The following is a 22522-nucleotide window of genomic DNA, read 5'->3' on the forward strand; positions in this document are numbered from 1 at the left end:
TCATCGGATAACTGCACTCTGATTGCACTATCCGTCTTATTATCCATGTCTGCCCAATCCTCGGCTTTCATAGTTTCGGGCTTTGCCTCTTTTCCATCTAGTGCAATATCTAACTCTTGTTGGATTAGTAGGTCTTTCATTCTTATTTGTCATATGGAGAAACCGTCATTACCATTGAATCTTGTTACTTCATATTTTACTCTTGACATTTTTTTGTCACAAAGTAAAATCGACCGTAAATAATATTTTTGTGAATGAGAAGAACCTATGCTCTGATACCAATTGTTGGAAAAATTACCCCTATAGAAATAATATTCAAGGTATATAATTGTAATAAATGCGGATTACTAAAATACAGTAACCAACGGTAATAATAAGAGAAACAAGGACACCAAGATTTTTATATGGAAAATTCTTTTGAATAAGGGAAAAATCACGGCTCGAGAGAAACAACTGATTTCACTATAACAAGAATTTTCCAATTTGTGGTACCGAGTAAAACCTTCCAATACCACTACACACCTAAAAGAAATAAACTTGTTTTGATTATTTCACCTCACTACAAATACTGCTCAAACTCGTAATATTTTTTCTTACAGAGTATTTTGCTTCTTATTCTGTAAATTACTCTTTTTCTCTCTGTTTTGGTGTGTCCAACAAATGAAGGAATACTTCCTTATTTATAGAGGTGAAGAGGTGTGAAGAACCTCTCAAAGAGGTCATGGGTGACATCAAAAAATAGTAAACCAAACTTGTTTTCCTTCTCTTTTTGACTTTTTCTTGCCACACAAATATTTATTTGACAAGCTTCGATTTGGACGGTACAACCTTTCCCAAAGGAAGTTGTCTTTCTTTCACATAGGATGGACCATCACTTGGTCGGATTTGTTATTTGATTTTTATTTTCTTCTCTAGCAGTTTAGAAAAAAGAATAAAGAATATGCAATAACCAAAGGAAAAATTCTACTTTTGATATTTGTAACATTACCTTTCTGTTTTTGTTAATTTTAATAGGTACTCATTTGGAGCTGATGTGTCTCCTCTTTATAAGTTCGTGGGATCCATAGGGTCACTAAAAATGTTTTGATCCAGCTAGACATGAACTTCTATTAGTCTTTGTACAAAGCCATATAACTAGTTCACCCTACAAATGAAATGTGCATTCTAAAACACTAAAATAGTGACATCTATTGGACCTTTACTGGTTTGTGTGGAAAGTCCAAATGTCCAACCTCCAACTGAGAAATTTTAGGGATTTTTACATAAATATTCGTCAAATTTACTGTTTACTAGCCGGTACACATGATTATATATTGGTCATACATTGTTATATACACATTATACACATCCCTTAACTATTTTTAATTTAAACGATTTAGATTAATTCTTCCAAAATTGGTTATAGGCACGAAACCAACGAGTTTAGCTCATAGTACGACCCAACTGGTAGTTTAACATATGGGGTATTATCACTTTTAGCCTGAGCCAGAAACTATTTATATTTAGTAGCCGAAAAAGTGTATAAATTTTGTATAATTTTTGTATATAAGATACAGAATGTATATATATACAAAAAATATACAAATTTTATATTTTTTTTTTGTTATTATTTTTACAGCGATTATACAGTGTCATTTTTCCTGAACATATTCTGTTGCACATGGATCAACTATTGGGCTGCCCAAGCTGTAATTTTCCACTTGATAAGATACACCATAAATAGATGATATTGATGAAACTCGGGGCATTTTCATATATTTTTGAGTCCACCATTAAAGTTATACCCGTATTGCATAAAATTTTGATGCAACTTCATAAATCAAATGTGAAGTTCTTCTATCTTTCAAATGCAACTTTAGAAATTCGAACTTAAGTAGTTCAATCTCAACAATGCAACTTCAGAAGTCAAATTTGAAGTTCTTCTATCTTTCAAATGCAATTTCAGAAATTTGAATCTTAAGTAGTTCAATCTATTGAATGTGACTTCAGATTTCAAATCCTAAGTTTTGAAACATAAACTTCTTCCTCGAATTTCAACAATTCAATTTACGATTTAATGCTCAAATCTATTCCAAATGAGCTCAAATTTAAAACATAACTTTCAAATATCATAAAGAATAAATTTCAATCATTTAATTGTCAAACCAACAATAAATTTAACAAATTCATTTTGCAATTAAAAAGAAGAAGAAACTCTAAGCACGAAGAAGAAGAAACAGCAGTAAAGAAGAGAAAAGTATATGTATCAGAAGTAATACAAAAATTAGGTATCAATTAAACTTATTTTAAAAAGTGAGTACAAATTGAATAGATGATCCAAAATTATGTGCCACGTGAAAAATCTACATGAGTTATTATCCTTTTGGCAAGTCATAGGGACAAATTTAATGTGTAATTGTCTTTTTGGCATGTCATAGGAACATATTTACAGACAAATTTAAACCATTTATAGTGTTCTTGCAACACAAGTGATTCACAATGCTTCTAATTCTAACACTATTGAGTCCATCTTCACAAATCAAAATGTAATGAAAAAAGAATGAAAGAATTAATGGAGTCGTTCTTACTACAACAACAATAACAACAAACCCAGTGTAATCCTACAAGTGGGATCAGGGGAGGATAGTATATACGTAGTCTTACCCCTACTTTATGAAAGTAGTGAGGCCATTTCTGATAAACCCTCGGCAATTAATGGAGTTGTTCTTGCAAAAAAAGATTTCCACTACACTTCAATAGTTGTTTGATTAAGTGCCTTGTATCTCCATCTTTCTTTCTCAACAAAATCAGCATCCAAGAATCTAGCTATAAAACTCCACAGCCTATACAAATCTTCAAAGTTTGTCATCATCGCAATTGAAACAGTTATAACTGATACACCACAATTCAATTTCCCCTTCTTATTATCTCTCACTTCACCACTTCTTGTTTCCAAGATTGTCTTCTTTTCATCATCATACATTTTTGAAAACCATATATGCTGCAAAAATGCACAAGAAATGGATATATTGTTGCGATCCGCTAGCTTCTGTACTAGTGTTGGATCAACCTTTTGACCTTTCCAATCAAACACATTGAATGCCACAGCTAGTCCTCTGTTGAAACTTATCTTTGGTCCATAGATTTTCACTAAAGGAGGATGAATATCTCCAGCATGAGGATGTTGAAGGCGCGTTAACGCGTTTATCAGCCAGTTTACAAGGTATCTTGCTCTACTACTGATTAAAACCAGGCCTAATTTATCAGCATGATCCAAGCCTCTACATTCTAGCTCATCAGAACTCATACTCGTCTTTGATTCTACCTTTTTGTATTTGTTATTGTTGGATTTCAGACCCCAGTTTAATATTTCGAACAATGTGAGTATTGGCTTTGGTTCTTCAGACACTTGTTTGAGTTCTTGAAATTCAGTAGAGTTTTCTTGGCTCACTTCTTGAACTGATTGTGATGAAGAAAAAGAAGAATTTTTATCAAATGGTTTTGTTGCTGGAACAAGACTAATAATTCCAAAGCTAGTGGAGGATTTGTTGAGCACTGATATGCTTGAATTTTTCACAAACAGACAACAAAAACCAGATGGATTTTCACCAAATACTTTGTAGAAAGAGCAAATGAGAAAATCAGGCTGAAATATTGAGAGGCCTAAAGTTTCCATTTCCTTAGGACCTAATGCAGATGCATCAAACAAGACATGCCAACCATTTTCTTGTGCAATATTCATCCATTGATAAGAATATCTTATGCCTGTTACTTTAGACTGAAGAGGAAAAACAAACAAACCCCTTTTCTTTTTAGCATTTTTCTTGATAACTAACATCTTTCTCAATTTTCTTGAATTTACTCTCAAATTAAGCCATGAGAATTCTGCTGATACTACTCGAGCACCTTTCCTTTTCGCGCTATCTATCATTCCTTCAACGGCTTCATTTTCATAATCATAAGTAGTAACAAGGTTGTGATTGGACTCAAAAGGATAAGAGTCAGCCAATAGTTTAAAAGCAGAAGATTGGTTAGCTGTGAAAACCATAGAATAATCATACTTAGAAATATTCATGTATTTCATGATCCTTTCCCTCATTTTAGACTCTAACTCTGATTCTTGGCCTCCATATAGCAACTGAGTACTTAAACTTACTGACTTGTATGATATGTTAAAGAAAGGCTCATTGACAGAATCAGATTGTTGAGTTGGAGGAGGAGGAGCTGATGACGAAGACGCGATTGAATCATCTATTGAATGACACCCTTGTTGTTGGTAGTAAGAAAAAAGACCACTGCCAATATAATCAAGACAAACATGTTTTGATATAGAAAGATGATAGTATTCTTGTGATCGGATTTCATCAGCTAGATTAGTCTGGTTGTAGTGTGGATATGCTTCTTTTAAGCTTGTAAACAATTCTAAACATGAAGGCAAACACTCATGGTTAGTGAATTGAGAATTTGGTTGGATAGAAGAAGCCATTGTATCGATAAATTCGCGATGACAAGTGATGATTGTGCTGATTTTAGAGTTGTGGTTTTGGTTTCCATGGGAATTTTGGCAGCAACAATTGAAACAACCTTCTCTTGTCAATCTAAGACAAGGTGATTGCATTCTTGATTTAGTATCTTTTGGTTTTTTTGCTGGTTTTTTGATTGCTGCAGCAAGTGAAAGTGTAAACTAAATTGAGTTATTTAGCCTAGTCTAGAGAGCAATAGTTAGCACTTTACAAACATGATTGACTATTTCAATCTCAACTTATAATGCCCTCTCAAATGTATTTTCTCATAGGACATTTAGTACTATATTGACATTTACACCTGTATTTTCTGGTTGTTGTTACTATTTCGTTTTTCATAGTTCATTATTATAATTGTTGTGATTCTGCTTTATTGAGCCGAGGGTCTTTCACAAACAACCTTCTACCTTCACAAGGTAGGGGTAAGGACCGCGTACATACTACCTCTCAGGGACGGATCCACTATAATATCATCGGATTCATATGAATCCAGTACTTTCGACACGGAAATTCATGTATAAGAGTTCACTATAGTTACAACAAAGAGTAGATATGAACTCATTTTTTTTACAAAAATATAATAAGTTCAATACTAAAAATATTAAAGGTTGAACCCATAAATTTAAATCCTGAATTCGCATTTGTACCTTCCCAAATCCCATTTTGTGAGAATATACTCTATATGTTATTGTTGTTGTTGTATCGAAATTTAGACCTGGTCTTTTATGTGAATAGCCACTACATAAATCATTTAATTTTTCTGATTAAACACTAGAACAAGTCATTAATCCTGCCGATTAATACTAATCTTGACAGATTATATGCCTAAAATTTTCCATCAAAACAATCTTAGGATTATATTAGAATCCAAAAATATGTGGAAGTGGCTTTGGAAAACTTAGCTGGAAACGTGACATAAAGAGCAAAAAAACAAGCAGAGAAGGATGGATTAATTATGCTTTTTGTAGTGGCCGGCACTATCTATCATTTTCCATAGAAACTTAACAAGAATGATTTTTTCTCAATGAATTCTTGGACTTGGTTTACGTGGTCAGTTTTCACAATTTAATTCAAAGTTTCCAAAATTCTGTGTAGTCTTGTTGCTTTCACTCACTATGGTACATGTCCCACTAATAATATCAGTTGTAACATACCCTGGAAAAATTATCTTTTCTTTTGCTGGCATTTAGTTCAGGTTCGAGTCGTAGAAGCAGTTAATAATGTTTGGATTAGGATAGAATATCTATATTACATCCCTTAGAGTGCGGCCTTTTCCCAAATTCTGCGTGAACACGAGATGCTTTGTGTACCAAACTGCTTTTTTTGTTGGCATTTAGTTCAATAGAAGTTTCTTCACAAGTTAGCTGAAACCAGCCATAACTTAAAATCTTCAAGACTTAAAAATAAACTAGGTCTGTGATACCAAAAGTCAATCAACTAGGTCTCAATTCAAGTTAATTAAGATCGGTAAGATATGTACCCGAAGAATAATATTAAAAATAAAAAAAATTAGATTAGCTGTATATTCACTTTAGCCGTTTGGGCGGTTGATACTAAGAAAGTTATGGAAAATTTTATTTTGTGTCTCATACAACTGACACTAGTTGTATGAAGTAACTTTTTTGTCTCACGGTTTTGTGGACCCAGATTTCTGTGGATCCAAAAGTGTAAGATTGGCCGATTGGGATCCACAAATTTGTAAAACAAAAAGGAGCCTCATACAACTAGTGTAAGTTGTATGAGACACAAAATAAAACTTCTCCAATCAATATAGGAAAAAAGTTTGTACAAATACATAGCTAAGTCTGAGTTGTATATCTGACCAGTAAAAATTACATGTCTCGATGCACGAAGTATCTCTCATTCATGTAGGGTTCGGAAAAGGGCTGACTGCACTCTAAATGGGTGTGATGTAGGCAGTCTACCCTCAGTGGATGATCCATAATTTTCATCAAGGGATGTCAAAATATAAATAATTAGATACATCGAAAAGTCAAGAGGAGTCAGCATATAATAAATGTACATAATAAAAAAATTTATCTAGCAAAATATTGTAATTTTCCTGCGAAGGGGTGTCGCTTAACACCCCTTGTTTCAATGTGGTTCTGCCACTGTCTACCCTAATGCAAGCATCAAGGTAAGCATTAGGGTAGACTGCTTACATCACATCCATTGGGCGCATATTCCCCAAATTAAATTTTTAATAATATAAAAGTAAGATAATAATGGCATCTTGTGAAAAGGGGAATTGCGTAGCAAATTGCTAATTTAGTACTACAAAATTAAATTTGAGTTGACCTCCCCAAATTAAATTTTCAAAAATATAAAAGTAAGATAATAATGATATCTTGTGAAAAGGGAAATTGCGTAGCAAATTGCTAGTTTAATACTACAAAATTAAATTTGAGTTGACTAAGTCAACTAGCTTATTGTACACGGCCTAATAGCAAAAAATAAAGTGTGGATAATAACAGATATATGGGGTCATGTCTAACTTTTCAATCTCTTTCAAGTCTAGAATGTATAGAGAAAAGCAGTTAGTCCTATTTGATTAATAAGAACATTGAAGTGGATAGTGGCAAGAGAAAATGTATACGATTGATTGGTATGTTATTTAGATAGAATTTTTATAAATTACTACATTGATTGATAAAAATTATTCCATAAGTTAAAATGGGAAAGGAAATTTTTTTTCCCCCCATCAAAAACTCAAAAAATGTGGAATGTTGAGAGTGGGATTTGAACCCACGCCCTTTCGGACCAGAACCTTAATCTGGCGCCTTAGACCAACTCGGCCATCTCAACATGCACTACGTTTGGCGTTTGTAGTGGTATAAATTCGATCCGAACACGTCTTGTTTGTTGTGGCCAAACTGACTTGGGCCACCCTACTAATCTTTTAGTATCAAGTTCACTCTTAGAGTCTAGACAAAATAATTGTCAAAATGGCATGGCATAGCCATTTTTAAAGGTGGTTATTCAAAAAATAGCTAGTATTTGTAAAGTTATTGAAAGGTAGCCCACTATTTAATGCGGAGATAAAATCTGGACAAAAGTACCCTAGATGAAACACGGAAAGTTTCAGCATAATATGTTGGATTATGAAATTCATGCATATAAACTTCCAGCATATTATGTTGGAAATTCAGCACATTATGAATTCTAACACATTATGCTGAAATTTCATATGTGAAAAAGTTAAACTCCAATATATTATGCCAGAAAATTTCCAGATTATAAGGGTGTTTTTGTGCAAATTTTATTTTCACATAAAAAAGTGGCTAAATTTCTAGTAATTTTGAAACTAAGGCTAATTTTTTCAATTAACAATTGTAAATCTGGTTATTCTGATTTTTCTCCAAAAATAATTGTCCCGGCGCTCACTGTGATCTCTATTAGATAGTTGCATCATTCTTCTTCTCTCTTTTCTGGCTTGAAGCACCGTTAGGCTCTCCAGATTTTTCGTCTGTTTCAAGACAATTTTGCACAAATGTGGCTAGTGGCAGAGTCACTGAGGTTGTTAATTGACACCCCTTCGTCATAAACTTATTTTGTGTATTTTCTTGCTACACTGTGTAACAAGGTAAAACTTTGTCTTTTTGGCCATTTCCTAATTCATTTCAATCCAATTATAAGTTTTTGCTTCGTAAATAACATGCACCTCTTGCGTGCCTTAAAAATAATAAAAATTGACCCTTATTTGTCAAAAAGATACTGTTGAACACCTGCTAGGAATGTCAATTATCTTCTTACAAATTAAATGAAGCTCGCAGATTTAGAGGCCTAATTTAGTATGATTAGACTATATCGTCCACCAACTGATAGTGAAGTATATGGGGATGTCTATTTCTTTTCAAAAATGATCAATGTCCACAGGACGAACCAACTCATTTTATTACAAACGTGTGACTACTTTAGGTTTAGGTTATTCACACAAACTTGTCTGCGAATTATTAATATTTGTAGTTTGCAAAATGATTTCCAGCTAGGCACCTAACATGCCAAAATTACTTTCAAGCTCAATAACCGAACTGCATAGCTTCTGAAATTATGAAAGATTTTGTCACCATTCAAGCCCATGGCACATATTATCCGCTTTGGGCCTAGGCTTGCGCGGATTTTTCCTTCGGGGTACGTTACCTTGAACTCCAAATGTGAGTGTACCATGTGAACTTGTGTCATATCTTATAAAGCTCTTTAACTTTCTCTCACATTCTGATGTGAGATTTGCTTAAAGTAACATGTGCATCCCTTCTTCAGAAACTTTCTAGCCGAGAAGCCTGTCAGTCCTGCTTGACCCGCCCTCATCAACCCGCTCTCCGTCATGGACATCACAGATTCTCATCGTATGATATATAGCTAAACTAAATTACCAGAACATTAATCGCATAACACAATGATAATTAGACCATATTTAGACTAAATCAAAGTAAGCACTTACCAACTAAAGAAAATTAAGGAATCCCCAAATGTACGTAAAGAAGAGGCACATGATTCTTTTGTTTCTCATATAAAAAATTAAGCAGAAACAATTATAGGGCAACTCTCCTTTGGCAGATAACAAATGTACGTGAATACGTGTTGATAACTAAATATCTGCCAAACGGAGTGCTGCCCTACAACTGGTTCACTTATGATACATTTCAAAATCTGAAGCTTATTTCTGAATCTCCATATAAGGAAATTGGACTATGGAGAGCAGAATTTATAACTGGTTCAAGATTATAGGGTTATAAAACGCCAGGATATGCCATTGAATTATGCCAAAGGAATGAATGGATATCCTCTTATATGATGCCTTGCTTTTGAGCATTCCATGCAAAAGCTTCTTTTATCTGAAAAAAGGACTGATCATCAATTGATTATCATCTTATTCCTCCATATATATATATCTCCAAATATTAATTTAGATTCCAGTTAGCATTATCTTGGCCCTCTTCTCTTACACGACCTTTCTCTCTTTGTGTGTGTGAGAGAGACAAGAATAGAGACATGAAGTCAGATCTTTCTGTAATAGCATGACTATATATAGCAACCATTCATTATAAAAATTACGTTTTTTATGAAAATAATTTTTCTGCTATGTTATAATATAGTATATCTTCTATAACAGCATTTTACCGTAACAGTCAAAATATTTCGGAATAAATGAAGCGAGCATACCCTTTAACAGAGCAGAGCAGAGAATCCTACTTTTGCTTCTACGCAACTAGTTATGAGTAGGTGGCAACCCTCTTTTCCTCCTTTGAGGTATATTCTTTGTCATATTCTTCCACACCGCAACCCCACCCCTTTCTCTGCTCCTAAATATTTTCCATTTAGGCCAGCAAACAGCAAGAATTAAGTATATATATTAAAGTACTTGATCTTTTGAGGGTCTTGGATACGAGAATTTCTGGTTGAATTGGAAAAAAAAAAGAGGAAATAGAAAGAAGAATATATCGTAAATACTATTATTAACAAATAATACAATAAAAGCCCATACAGGTAGGAAAGGTTTAATTATAAATTAAAAAAGAAGAAAGAAACATTCATCAAATAATTCCGTCATTAAATTTTGATGCCTGTATCAGTATGTGCAATTTAAAAGCAAAAGAAAGAAGTGAAAGAGAATTTCAACATATTATAGTCCAGAATCCCTTCTATTTTCCAGAATAAACTCAAAACGTCTTGACAAACCTCTAAAAAATAGGAGTATTAAAACTTTGGAATTATTACAGAGAATAAAGACAATATACATCATATATAATGGTATACGTACATGTTCTTAATCCATACACCTATTCAAACAAAAGGTAACAAAACAAGAAAAAAAACGAATTACATCTTCAATTAATATGACTCTTCTCTTTTGCAAGTCTCTCATTCAGTATTCTTACTCCCATATACCTGCACATTTCACACACACAAAAAAAATTCCTTTTAGTAATCATCACATTTTTCAAGAACTAAGACATTTATATATACTATAGTACTAGTAAAAAAAAAAAGGCCAGCTCGGGTACAAAGCATTCCGCATTTACACAGGATTCGACAAGACCCACATTCCAAGGGGTATGATTTAGACAGTCTATCCTAACGCAAGCATTGGTGGCTGATTCTACTGCTTGAACACGTGATTTATAGGTCACATGGAGACAACTTTACTGTTGCTCCAATGGGTGTGATGTAGGCAACCTACCCCGAAGCAAGCATCAATGGCTGATTTCACGGCTTGAACCTGCGACCTATAGGTCATACAGAGACAACTTTACCGTTGTTCCAAAGGGTGTGATGTAGGCAGCCTACCCTGATGCAAGCATCAGTGGCTGATTCCACAGCTTGATCTCGTGACCTATAGATCACACGGATACAACTTTACTGTTGCTCCAAGGGGTGTGATGTAGGCAGTCTGCCCTGACGCAAGCTAATTCCACCGTTTGAACAAGTGACAATAGGTCACATGGAGACAACTTGCTCCGATCTCCTTCATGGTATTTTATATAAATTAGTACTAACCTTCCTAGCATCATGACAGTGGCTTGAGGATTAGTTCCAGGAGAGTAACTAAAAGTTGAACCATCAATTACCCTTAATTTTCCAATCCCAATAACCTTATAATCTTGATCAACCACCCTACCAACTTGACACCCTCCATGATAATGCCAAATTGTCATAACTGTGTCCTTACAAAATTGTTCTAAGGACACTGAAACATTGTCATGTCTTGGCAATAAATTCACTGGAGCACTTGCTGTCAAATTGAGTAATGCTGGTATTGAAATTGTATCATATCTGAATTTTGAGAATGATTTTGATTCAATTATGTTTTCTATCACTTTGAGCCCATTTACACATCTTTGTAAGTCCTCTGGCTGTTTGAAGTAGTTGAAGGTGACTGATGGATTGTCATTCGGGTTCCGGGTTCGGAGCTCCAAGTGTCCTGTGGATATTGGGCCCATTATCTTTTCTATTATGAATCCTCCTCTAAAAGCTGAATCATCTAGTTCACTCATGGCATTTATGGCTTTTTCCAAGGCTTCTGGTGTTCTTTGTTTTGGTGGCACTGTTGATAGCTGCCCAATCTGAAAAATGAAAAAAAATGGTTCTTTTCAACTTTGTGCTGAATTAAACAAAACAAAAAATAGAATAAAATTGGGACTTTAACTGGAATTAATTCATGTATTATTATATGTATAAATGTATATAATCTATATATATCAACTAGAAAAAGTAAACCTTGAATTTGACCGGCTATTTGTGTAACAATCCCCCAAAATAATAGCCAGAAAATATTTATTTTATATAATAAATAATATACATATAACATACTTATTTTATACATAATCCATCTATTTTTTTGTATATTTAGATAGTGACTGTAATTAGTTTTTATCGACCGAGCAAATATGTCAAAAGCCCAATAAATAGAAGGACTCTAATGGGCATATCTAGGCCCAATAAATGTACTATATGCATATATTATACATGGAGTATATACAATATAATACATAAATTAAGCATATATTATACGTCTTTAGGTTAAGCGATTGGGTGGGCAGCTGTTTGGGTTAATTATTCTTAATATATTTATCGTGCAAAAGTTGAAAGAGTACCTTTGGAGAGAACATTCCGTAATCGCTTAGAGTTTCACGGCCGGCGAAGTTCTCGCCGGAGGCAGCTTCAATATAGCTACCAAAGTGAGTAATGCCAACAACTTGAATGAGAGAAACTTCAACAGGGACAGGTGATGGCACAAAAATGGCATTCATTGGGTTGTCCGACATGCCTTGACCAACATTGGGCTGATCCAATACAACCGTGATGTTATGGGCCTTTAATTGGGCTGATGGGCCTACCCCACTTAACATTAACATTTGTGGGCTCCCAAGTGCCCCAGATGAAACAATTACTTCATTCATTTCTCCTCTTTTCAAGTATGCCTTGTGTTTCTTCCCTAATGCATCTCTAAATACTACACCACGAGCTACTCGCCTTGCCACTCCTTCAAGTTACACATTTGGATTATCGGTCAAAAATAATTGTATCTGCTACTCAAATATACAAAATATACGCACTGATTATGTATGAAATATGTATATTATACATTATCAAGTGCAGGTTATTATTTTTGGCAACGGCTATACTATCCAGTTTTCTCATTATTTTATTAAGTACTACTTTTTTAACCCAAAGTTTAAAATATGAAATTCCTTAATCTCACCATCAATATTAATTGTGGTTCACAGTATATTGACACTTTCTTCAATAGAACTATAGTAATATGTGTTATTATTATTCTACAACTACTGACTTAAAATCCCCCGATCTATTTTTTTATCACAATCAATTTGCTTCCTAATCTGCATAGCTTGGATTTCTTTTACTTATTTATTTTAAAATTTATTTAAGACTCTTTCCTTGTGGCATGTACCCAAAAAAATAGCATCTTTCTGTATTTGGAAGGTTTATTAAAAAATTTATTTTACTCTAAATGATATCTTTATAACGATAGAAATGTCATGACGTATTTCAAACTATATACTTATCTAAGGATACTTTTGATATACATGTTCCAAAATTCTCTTTCTTTCTTAAATTATTTTTCCGTCAAACATTGTTATATAAAATAAATTATGCAAGAAAAATATACGTACCTTTGGTATTGAACAAGATTTTATGGACAGAAGCATGCAAAAGGACAATGATGCCACTAGGGTTAGCATACTCAAGAAGATCGGCAGCCGTGTGGCGGCTGCCGTTGGCGTCGAAGATAGTACCACCAACCTTAGTCCCATTTATATGATCATATGTAAAACCATTGTATGGCACCACCCCAGATTCCACAAGACCGTCGCGCACGGCGGATTGCCACTGCTTAACCGGCGGCTGAAACGCCACTTTGTTTTCCACCCAAATATACGATTCATTCACCAGCTTACCATCCCACCCCACGCGGTTCACGTACTTTGTGCCGGCGCGTGAATAAAACCCGGCATTTAAGCAGCTTGCTCCGCCCAGAACGCGTGCACGCGCGTTAATTACACCGTCCTCGGAAATGAAACGCTGAGAAGGCGAAGTTGGCGAGAGATCAGAAAGTGCTGATCCGAATTCCGATAAATTCGTGATATTTGGATTTCCATAAGGTGAACCGCCGCGTTCGAGTAAAAGAACGCTGTAGTTCTGAGAAAGTGTGGCGGCTAATGGGCAGCCGGCGGTGCCGCCGCCGATGATTATGTAGTCGTAGTATGAAGTCTCCGGAGCTGTAGTTGCTTGGTGCATGAATGAGTAGTTTGGAGCTGCAAATCATACAAAGACTTCTTTTAACTTCTACACATTGACAAGTAAAATATTTTTTATTCTGTAAATTAATGAATAATGAGTTTAATTTCTATTGTTTTAAAAGTGAAGAAAATATTTGAATAATGAAGTCACTTATAAGATAATTGTTGGTAAAATTCTATGATAAATAGTATTACTCCAGTTGGTAACTAACCTGTTAACACATGTTAAATTACGCTGATAGTATAAAAAATTTATACGTATTAATTACTAGTGTGTATAATTTGAATCCAAAAGTAATTACAGGTAATTTTCATTAAAATTGGGATTAATAACTTCAAAAATATGACAAACTGCTAAAATTGGTTAAATTATGTACAGAATAATGAAAATCAATAGGAAATGTTATTTGCTTCGTGAGAATCACAATTCACTTCTATTAAATGAAAGAGTTTCACGGAAATTATCTTGATCATCATCAAATATTATTAAAAAACACATAGTAGTAAGAAGTGTCATCAGACGATTTCCCGCAATTAATTCCCAGTATGGAATAAGTAAAGCTATAAGTCTCAATCTATAACAAAAAAGACAGTATTCTTGGTAGCAAATTCACAATCAACTAGAAGAAAAAAAAAGGCAAAAAGGGGTAAGATTTTGTTACCTTTTTCAGAAAAACAGAAGCGAAGAAAGAAGAAAAATGCAAGAAGAGCAGCATTGATCAAACCAAACTCCATTCTCAGTTAATATCTTCAAGTAATAAATTTAGAGATAACTTTCATATATGGAGAAGTTGAAGAAAGTGAGAATATATAGTGAAACTGAAACAATTTGGACGGCAATAAAATTGGAAGAACAGAAAGTTCCTTTATAGGATTTTCAGGTATATTTAGAAGGAAACAAGAAAATGCAGGAGTTGTGAATTCTGAATTTTGCAGAAAAAGGATCAGGAGTGGAGCTATAGAGTAGTGTGATTACCGAATTTATTTAAAGGATCAAAGAAAATGACTAGTTTGGTCCAAAAATTTGTGTAAAAAAAAAAAAAAAAAAAAAAGAAAGATATTCTAGTCTACTAATTAATTATGATAGTAGATGAGGCAAGGGAGAGGGGAAGAAGGTAGTTGTAGGATTTTAAAATTGGTGAATATGCAATCAACATATTAATTTTCTCTTTTATTTTCTTCACATGATCATTAATTTTGCCCCTTTTAATTCTATCAAATTAAATGCTAACATTGATTTTTTGTCCAGGTCATTATAGGAGTGATTGAGATTGATAGATCTTATAATATTTAGATTCATGTGTCAAATGAATCTTTACTTGTATACTTATTGATCATTCTACTTAGTCCTTTTTTTGGTTTAATTATATGGTATTTGAAATTCGGATTTACATCACAACTCACTAAAGGGGAAATGCTCCGGAATTTCTCAATTTAGAGTTGATTATTTTTATACATAATAAACAAGATTATTTTTTCACTTCAAAATAGATTTGAACAATTTGAAGCATATGAAAATATTTTTGGTTTGCTATTTGGCAGTAAAAACTAAGATCACTAGGAGTGTGTTTGGTATAACGGAAAATATTTTCCAAGAAAATGTTGGTGCAGAAAAAACGAAAATATAGAAATTTGAAATTGTAAAAAAAATAAGGGGGTGGGGGTGGGGTGGGGTAGAGGGGTAGTAGGGTGAGTGGTAACAGAAAAAGAATTTGAAAGAAAAAAAAGCCTTTTTTGGAGAGAGGGGGTGGGGTGGGTTGGTGAGGGTGGGGAAGGTTGAGAAGGAGTTTTGGAAAATATTTTCCCTTCTCTTGATAAGGAAAATATTTTCCTCCAATTGGAGGAAAATGAGTTTATAAGAAAAATATTTTCCAAAACATTTAAGCCAACCAAACATGGGAAAATTAAAAAATATTTTCCGGAAAATATTTTCCTTCATACCAAACACACCCTAGATGTTGGAAATTTGAAAAAATGATAATAGGTGAATTTCACTATATTCAGGCCCTAAATAACCGCCTTCTTGCATAGTTTTGATAATAAAAGTGATAACAAAATGCTCTTATTAGTGCTTTTCATGACTTGCAGGTTATATATGATTAAGGAAGGCTAGAGAGTACTTTTGGAGTCAAAAATTGAAGAAAGAGAGGCCATCCGTGAAATATCCCAAGTGAACCACGCAAAAACAGGCTGAAGAATCAGAGAAATGATTCTGCCGCGGTTCCACCGCGACCGCGACAGAACCGCGGTGAAAACTGCTCGCGGACAGAAGGAGATTCAGAGGAGCAGGCGCGAGAAAGTTCAGGGACTAAAGTGCAAAACACGGGATTTTTAGCCCAAAACCCTATTTTAAACACTAGACTTCGCCCAAGAGAGGCATGTATTGTTTTGGAGAGTATTTTTGGCAAGAAGAACAAGTGTGAGAGATCACCCAAAACATCTTGGTTTCTTCTTTTCTTTATTTTTCTTGCAAGTTTTATGATGAATATTGTTTTAGTTTGTTTACCCATAGTTATGAGTAGCTAAATCCTTTGTCTAAGGTTTTGATGGAACCTATTGGGGGATGAACTTCTTGTTTATGTGAATACAAATTGCTAGTTTCAATCTTTATTTGTTCAACTATGTTCTTGTTGTAGTTAATTGACAGGATCCTCAATTAGCTGTGCCTATTTAGTGAGAGAGTGCATATTTAGGTTATTGTTGAACAATACTACTCCCAAAGTATAAGAGGGATCTATAACTGCGGGTTTAAAGGCGGGATTAGGGATAACGAAGCCTTGAGTGCAATCTGAAGTGAACTGTGTTAATTAAAGCTAGCTAGTGTATCTCGGGAGAGTGCATTGAGTATATTACTGTGATTACTCGGGAGAGATTTGCGGTAAGATGAGCGTTCATGATTGATAGAGGTGTGTTGGTAAATTTGTATGAAGCATAAACAGAAGGGATTCCATCATTAGGGGAAGTCATTACTTTAGCATTTTCTCATTATTATTTACAACCTTAGCATTTTAGTTTACAACTTGTTATTCACTTGCAATCTTAGTTAGTAAAGAAACCATCAACGGTGATTCAAACGTTTGGGGAAGTTGGTTCTCAAGAGTTTAGTAGTTCTAAAGATTGTGATTGATAGGTTAATTCTCTGTGGATTCGACCCTGGGCAGAATACTCAGGTTATATTTGCAACGTCCGCATTGTCCTTTTTATAAGGCATAGTTGGGCGTGATCAAATTTTGGCGTCGTTGCCGGGGACTTAACGGAATTATCAATTACCATTGATAGAAATACAAAAAATTCTTAGTATAGTCAGTCTTCTCTACACCAAGATTTGATTGGAAATTTTGACGGTTGTTGACGTGGTTGCACAGGTGTATGCCTAGAAACTCTACGAGGACTGGAGAAGTACTTGAAGGACTCTCAGACCCCGAGAAAATATTTCGGATATTGAATCGTGCCAACAAAAGACTTCAACAACCTCATCAAACACACAACCTCGAAATTGACATGGGTGACGTAGACAACGTCAACGGAAACGTCAGAGATAGGGCACCTCCTGTGCCTGAGGCTGCACTATATGACTGGGCACAACCCACAGCTGACAATCTGGCCACTGCCATTATTGTGCCCGCGATACAAGCTGAATCGTTCCAGATCACGAACAACATGCTGCACTTGCTGCAAAACAAGGGATTATTTTCTGGGACACTAGCCGAAGATCCTCAGCAACACTTGAAGAACTTCCTGTCGATTTGCAAAACTCAAAGGCAACCCAACGTAACTTCGGAAGCAATCAGACTGTTATTATTTCCATTCTCGGTGACAGGAGCTGCTCAGGTCTGGCTAAACTCACTCCCCATAAACTCGATAGAAACTTGGGATGAATTAGTCAAGCAATTTCACATCAAGTTCCACCCGCCCAACAAAACAGCTCAACAAATTGATGAGATCGTGAGCTTTAAACAGAAACCAATGGAGACACTGCATGAGACATGGAGCCGGTTTAAAGGAATGTTGGTTATATGTCCACACCATGGTATTCCAGATCAGATGTTGGGACAACAGTTTTACATGGGACTATCAGATAGCATGAAGAACATTGTAGATGCCTCAGCTGGTGGGGCATTTTTTAGCAAAACTTGGAGAGAAGGTCAGAGCCTGCTTGACAAAATAGCTCAAAATTCGGGGTGGACGACTAGGAATGCACCTATCACTCCAGTAGTACACTCAGTGCCTTTTGACCCATCAAATTCCATGGCTGAAAATGTGGCGACTCTTTTGACACAGATGAGCATACTCACCAAAAAGGTGGAGGAATCGGGGCAGAAACAGCAAGTGCACATTGTAGATACCACCAATGGGGGCTTGTGCACATCTTAGTCAGCCAATTGGTAATCTGTGGAATGCTGAACATGATCATCATCATCAGCACACTCAGGACATGAACTATGTGTCAAACTATGGAGGCCAGAGACAGGGCAATCAGAACTGGGGTCTTCAAACTCAGCAGCCATACAGACCACCTCAGCCACAGTACAACACTGGAAACATGGGAGGTATGAGACCCTCCAACAATATGGCACCTTATCCAAGGTCACATGGGTACAACAATCAACATCAAGGGTATCTCCCACCTCAGCAACAGCATGGTGGAAGGCAAGAAGATGGGTTCACAAAACTTGAAGCAATGATGCAGCAGGTGATTGGGTCCAATGCAAAAATAAATGAAAGAGTAGATGCATATGACGCAGCAATCAAAAATATTGAAGTGCAATTGGGCCAAATTTCAATGTCTCTGAACAATCGTCCTCAGGGGACATTACCTGTAAATACCCAAATCAATCCTAAATATCAGGGCCCGAAGCAGCTGATGGCGGTGAGTCTCCGTAATGGCAGGGATCTTGATGTAGAGTAGGAGAGAGCTCGTGACAATATACAGGTTGAGACACTCATTCAGGTACCCATTGATATAGATGATTCCACAAGGCTGACAGATGTGACAATCCATCTTGCTCAGGAAGAAAAGAATACTCAGCAGGAGACCGAGAAAGTTGTTGAAGCAGTTGAAGAGCCGGTAGTAGAGATAGTAGCTGAGAAAGAAAAGTCCCAAGAGATTGGGAAGAAAAGACCTCCTGCTCTATTTCCACAGAGGTTGGCCAAGCATCAAAAGGAGGAGCAGTACAAAAAGTTCTTTGAGATGCTCAAGCAAATTTAGGTTAATATTCCATTGATTGAAGCTTTAAAGGAGATGCATGGATACACAAAAATGATGAAAGATTTAATGTCCCGGAAATTTGACTTCCAAGACTTGGCCACGGTGACACTTACTCAGACGTGTAGTGCAGTGGTAACTAGACCTGTTGCTGAAAAGCTCTCTGATCCAGGGAGTTTTACTATTCCATGCACTATTGGAAACTTTGCTTTTGCGAAAGCACTCTGTGATTTAGGGGACAACATTAATCTTATGCCCCTGGTCATTTACAAAAGGTTCGGCATTGGGAGAGCTAGACCCACCTCTATGTTGTTGCAGCTGGCTGACAGGACTGTGAAGCGTCCATTTGGGATCCTTGATGATGTACTTATTCAGGTGGGGAAATTCGTGTTCCCTGCAGATTTTGTGATATTGGATTGCAAAGTGGATGAAGAAATTCCTATCATCTTAGGAAGACCATTCTTGGCCACAGGGAGAGCTCTTATTGATTGTGAGACCGGGGAACTTAAGATGAGGCTCAATGACGAAGAGATTATATTCAATGTGCAGAAATCTATGAGGCGACCAAGTGAGTTCGCCAATTGCTCTCTTATTGATGATGTGGATGTAATCGTACAGTCTGATGATGAAGTGTTGACGGTTGAGGATCCCCTCGCTGCATGTTTGAGAGGAAGTGAATGGTGAGGACTTGGCGGAATGGGTATTGGCACTGGAAGGTAGAGGGCCTTGGGAAAGAAATCTAGAGTTTGAGCCCCTACACTTAGAAAAGAGGGAGACTCCTCCAGCTAAGCCATCCATTGAAGAACCGCCAAAGCTGGAACTAAAGCCATTGCCAGCCCACCTCAGGTATGAATTTATGGGACCTGACTCCACTCTACCTGTTATTATCTCATCTGGTTTGTTAGATGTGCAGGTCCAACAGCTTCTACAGGTATTGAAGGAGTGCAAAACTGCCATTGGGTGGACCATGGCAGACATCAAGGGGATCAGCCCCGCTTACTGCATGCATAAGATTCTAGTGGCAGAGGGGCACAAACCTTCCAGGGAACATCAGAGGGGGCTGAACCCAAATATGAAGGAAGTGGTGAAGAACGAGGTGATAAAGTGGCTAGATGCGGGAATTATTTTCTCAATCTCTGACAGCAGCTGGGTTAGCCCAGTTCAATGTGTGCCTAAGAAGGGTGGCATGACGGTTGTGAAGAATGACAACAATGAACTAATCTTAACGAGAACCGTCACAGGCTGGAGAATTTGCATGGATTATCGAAAGTTGAATCTAGCCACCCGGAAAGACCGCTTCTCACTTCCCTTCATCGATCAGATGCTGGATAGATTGGCAGGGAGGTCACACTTTTGTTTTTTGGATGGGTACTCAGGGTACAATCAGATTTCCATTGCACCTGAGGACCGAGAGAAGACCTCTTTCACATGCCCTTATGGCATTTATGCCTTTAGGAGGATGCCCTTTGGCCTATGCAATGCACCCGCCACATTCCAACGGTGCATGATGGCCATATTCACTGACATGGTTGATGATATAATGGAGGTGTTCATGGATGACTTTTCAGTGGTGGGAAGTTCATTTGAGGAGTGCCTGGTGAATCTGACGCGTGTGCTGAAACGGTGCATCGAGACTAATCTGGTGTTGAACTGGGAGAAGTGCCATTTCATGGTACAAGAAGGCATAGTCTTGGGGCACCGGGTGTCAAGCAAGGGAATAGAAGTAGATCGAGCAAAGGTTGATGTAATAGCAAAGCTGCCTCCACCAACTTCGTCAAAGCAATCAGAAGTTTTCTTGGACATGTCGGTTTCTACCGGCGGTTCATAAAAGACTTCTCCAAAATCACCAAACCTCTCTGTAAGTTATTAGAGAAAGATCACCCGTTTGTATTTTCTGATGATTGCAAGGTAGAGTTTGAGGAGTTGAAGCAGAGGCTGGTCACAACACCCATCATTGTTGCCCCCAACTGGGAGCAACCATTCGAACTAATGTGTGACGCTAGTGACTATGCAGTGGGGGCAGTGCTAGGCCAGCGGAAGGACAAATTGATGCACCCAATCTACTATGCCAGCAGAACCCTGAGTGGAGCCCAGTTGAACTATACGGTGACTGAAAAGGAGATGTTAGCTGTGGTGTTCGCATTCGACAAGTTCCGATCCTACCTGATAGGATCAAAGGTAATCGTCTACACTGACCATGTTGCCCTCAGGTATTTAATAAAAAAGAAAGACTCTAAGCCACGCCTGATTCGTTGGGTGTTGCTGCTGCAAGAGTTTGATCTTGAAATACGTGACCGCAAGGGCACTGAGAATCAAGTCGCTGATCACCTATTACGACTTGAGGGAGCTGAAAATGCAACTGAAGTTGAGGAAATTCTGGAAACTTTTCCGGACGAGCAACTGCTCACCACCACTCATCAGGAAGCGCTATGGTATGCAGACTTGGCTAATTACCTGGCCAGTGGTATAGTTCCTCACGACCTTTTATCGGTCCAGAGGAAACGATTTTTTCGTGAAAGCCGCTTGTACTATTGGGATGAGCCCTATCTCTTTCGAATATGCCTAGATAACATGATCCAGAGATGTGTCTCCGAGATAGAACAATCTTCTATTTTGCAGGCTTGTCATGCATCGACTTATGGTGGACACTTTGGAGGGATCAGGACAGCAGCAAAGGTGCTAGAAGCCGGATTTTTCTGGTCGACTGTGTTTAAAGATGCTCACTCATGGGTGAAGGGTTGTAATGAATGTCAACGCACCGGGAACATTTCCCGGCGCCACGAGATGCCCATGAACCCAATTCAGGAGATAGAAGTGTTCGACGTCTGGGGGATTGATTTCATGGGTCCCTTCGTCAGCTCCTATGGCAATAAGTACATCCTTGTTGCTGTAGACTATGTGTCCAAGTGGGTGGAAGCTGTAGCGTTGCCCACTAATGATGCAAAAGTGGTGGTGGGGTTTCTAAATAAGAACATATTCACCCGCTTTGGGACACCACGTGCGATTATCAGCGACAGAGGCACTTATTTCTGCAATACAGCCTTCGAGACGTTGCTTATAAAATACGATGTGCGCCACAAGGTGGCTACTCCATACCACCCACAGACTAGTGGACAGGTTGAGGTATCCAACAGGGAAATCAAGAGTGTGTTAACGAAAACTGTGAACGCCACAAGAACTGATTGGGCAAGGAAGCTAGATGATGCACTCTGGGCCTACAGAACAGCTTTCAAAACACCAATTGGTATGTCACCATACAATTTAGTGTTTGGGAAGGCCTGTCACCTACCTGTAGAACTCGAGCATAAAGCGTGGTGGGCACTGAAACAACTAAACTTAGACATGGAAGCTGCGGGCACGTCAAGAGTCACAGAATTGCATGAGCTCGAGGAGTTTAGGTATCTTGCTTTTGAGAGCACAAGGCTGTACAAAGAGAAAATGAAGAGGCTACACGATCAGAACATTGTTGAGCGAAATTTCAAACCTGGGGACATGGTATTGCTATACAACTCAAGACTGAGGTTGTTCCCGGGTAAGTTGAAGTCACGATG

The 22522-nt window shown here is 37.0% G+C and overlaps 3 protein-coding genes and 1 non-coding gene across 4 annotated transcripts; 1 reads left to right on the plus strand and 3 right to left on the minus strand.

The window, feature by feature from the left end:
- Nucleotides 1-2389: 2389 nt before the first annotated feature.
- LOC104246351 (uncharacterized) lies at nucleotides 2390-4753 on the minus strand. Its single transcript, XM_009802160.2, has one exon. It carries the CDS (start codon nucleotides 4595-4597, stop codon nucleotides 2726-2728), a length of 1872 nt encoding a protein of 623 aa, XP_009800462.1. The 5' UTR covers nucleotides 4598-4753; the 3' UTR covers nucleotides 2390-2725.
- Nucleotides 4754-7226: 2473 nt separating this feature from the next.
- On the minus strand, nucleotides 7227-7307 carry TRNAL-AAG (transfer RNA leucine (anticodon AAG)). Its single transcript has one exon. It is a non-coding gene; the product is annotated as a tRNA-Leu (tRNA).
- A 2818-nt stretch (nucleotides 7308-10125) lies between these two features.
- On the minus strand, nucleotides 10126-14809 carry LOC104246350 (protein HOTHEAD). The gene is made up of 5 exons (XM_009802159.2): nucleotides 14428-14809; nucleotides 13139-13780; nucleotides 12098-12486; nucleotides 11001-11566; nucleotides 10126-10391 (listed from the first exon to the last, which is right to left on the minus strand). The coding sequence occupies exons 1-5, from the start codon at nucleotides 14498-14500 to the stop codon at nucleotides 10331-10333; spliced, it is 1731 nt and encodes a 576-aa protein (XP_009800461.1). The 5' UTR covers nucleotides 14501-14809; the 3' UTR covers nucleotides 10126-10330.
- A 4216-nt stretch (nucleotides 14810-19025) lies between these two features.
- LOC138876308 (uncharacterized) lies at nucleotides 19026-19655 on the plus strand. The gene has a single exon (XM_070155222.1). The coding sequence runs from the start codon at nucleotides 19026-19028 to the stop codon at nucleotides 19653-19655; it is 630 nt and encodes a 209-aa protein (XP_070011323.1).
- The last annotated feature ends 2867 nt before the right edge of the window (nucleotides 19656-22522 follow it).

The sequence above is a fragment of the Nicotiana sylvestris genome, chromosome 8, assembly GCF_000393655.2.
Source record: "Nicotiana sylvestris chromosome 8, ASM39365v2, whole genome shotgun sequence".
Classification (NCBI taxonomy): Eukaryota; Viridiplantae; Streptophyta; class Magnoliopsida; order Solanales; family Solanaceae; genus Nicotiana; species Nicotiana sylvestris.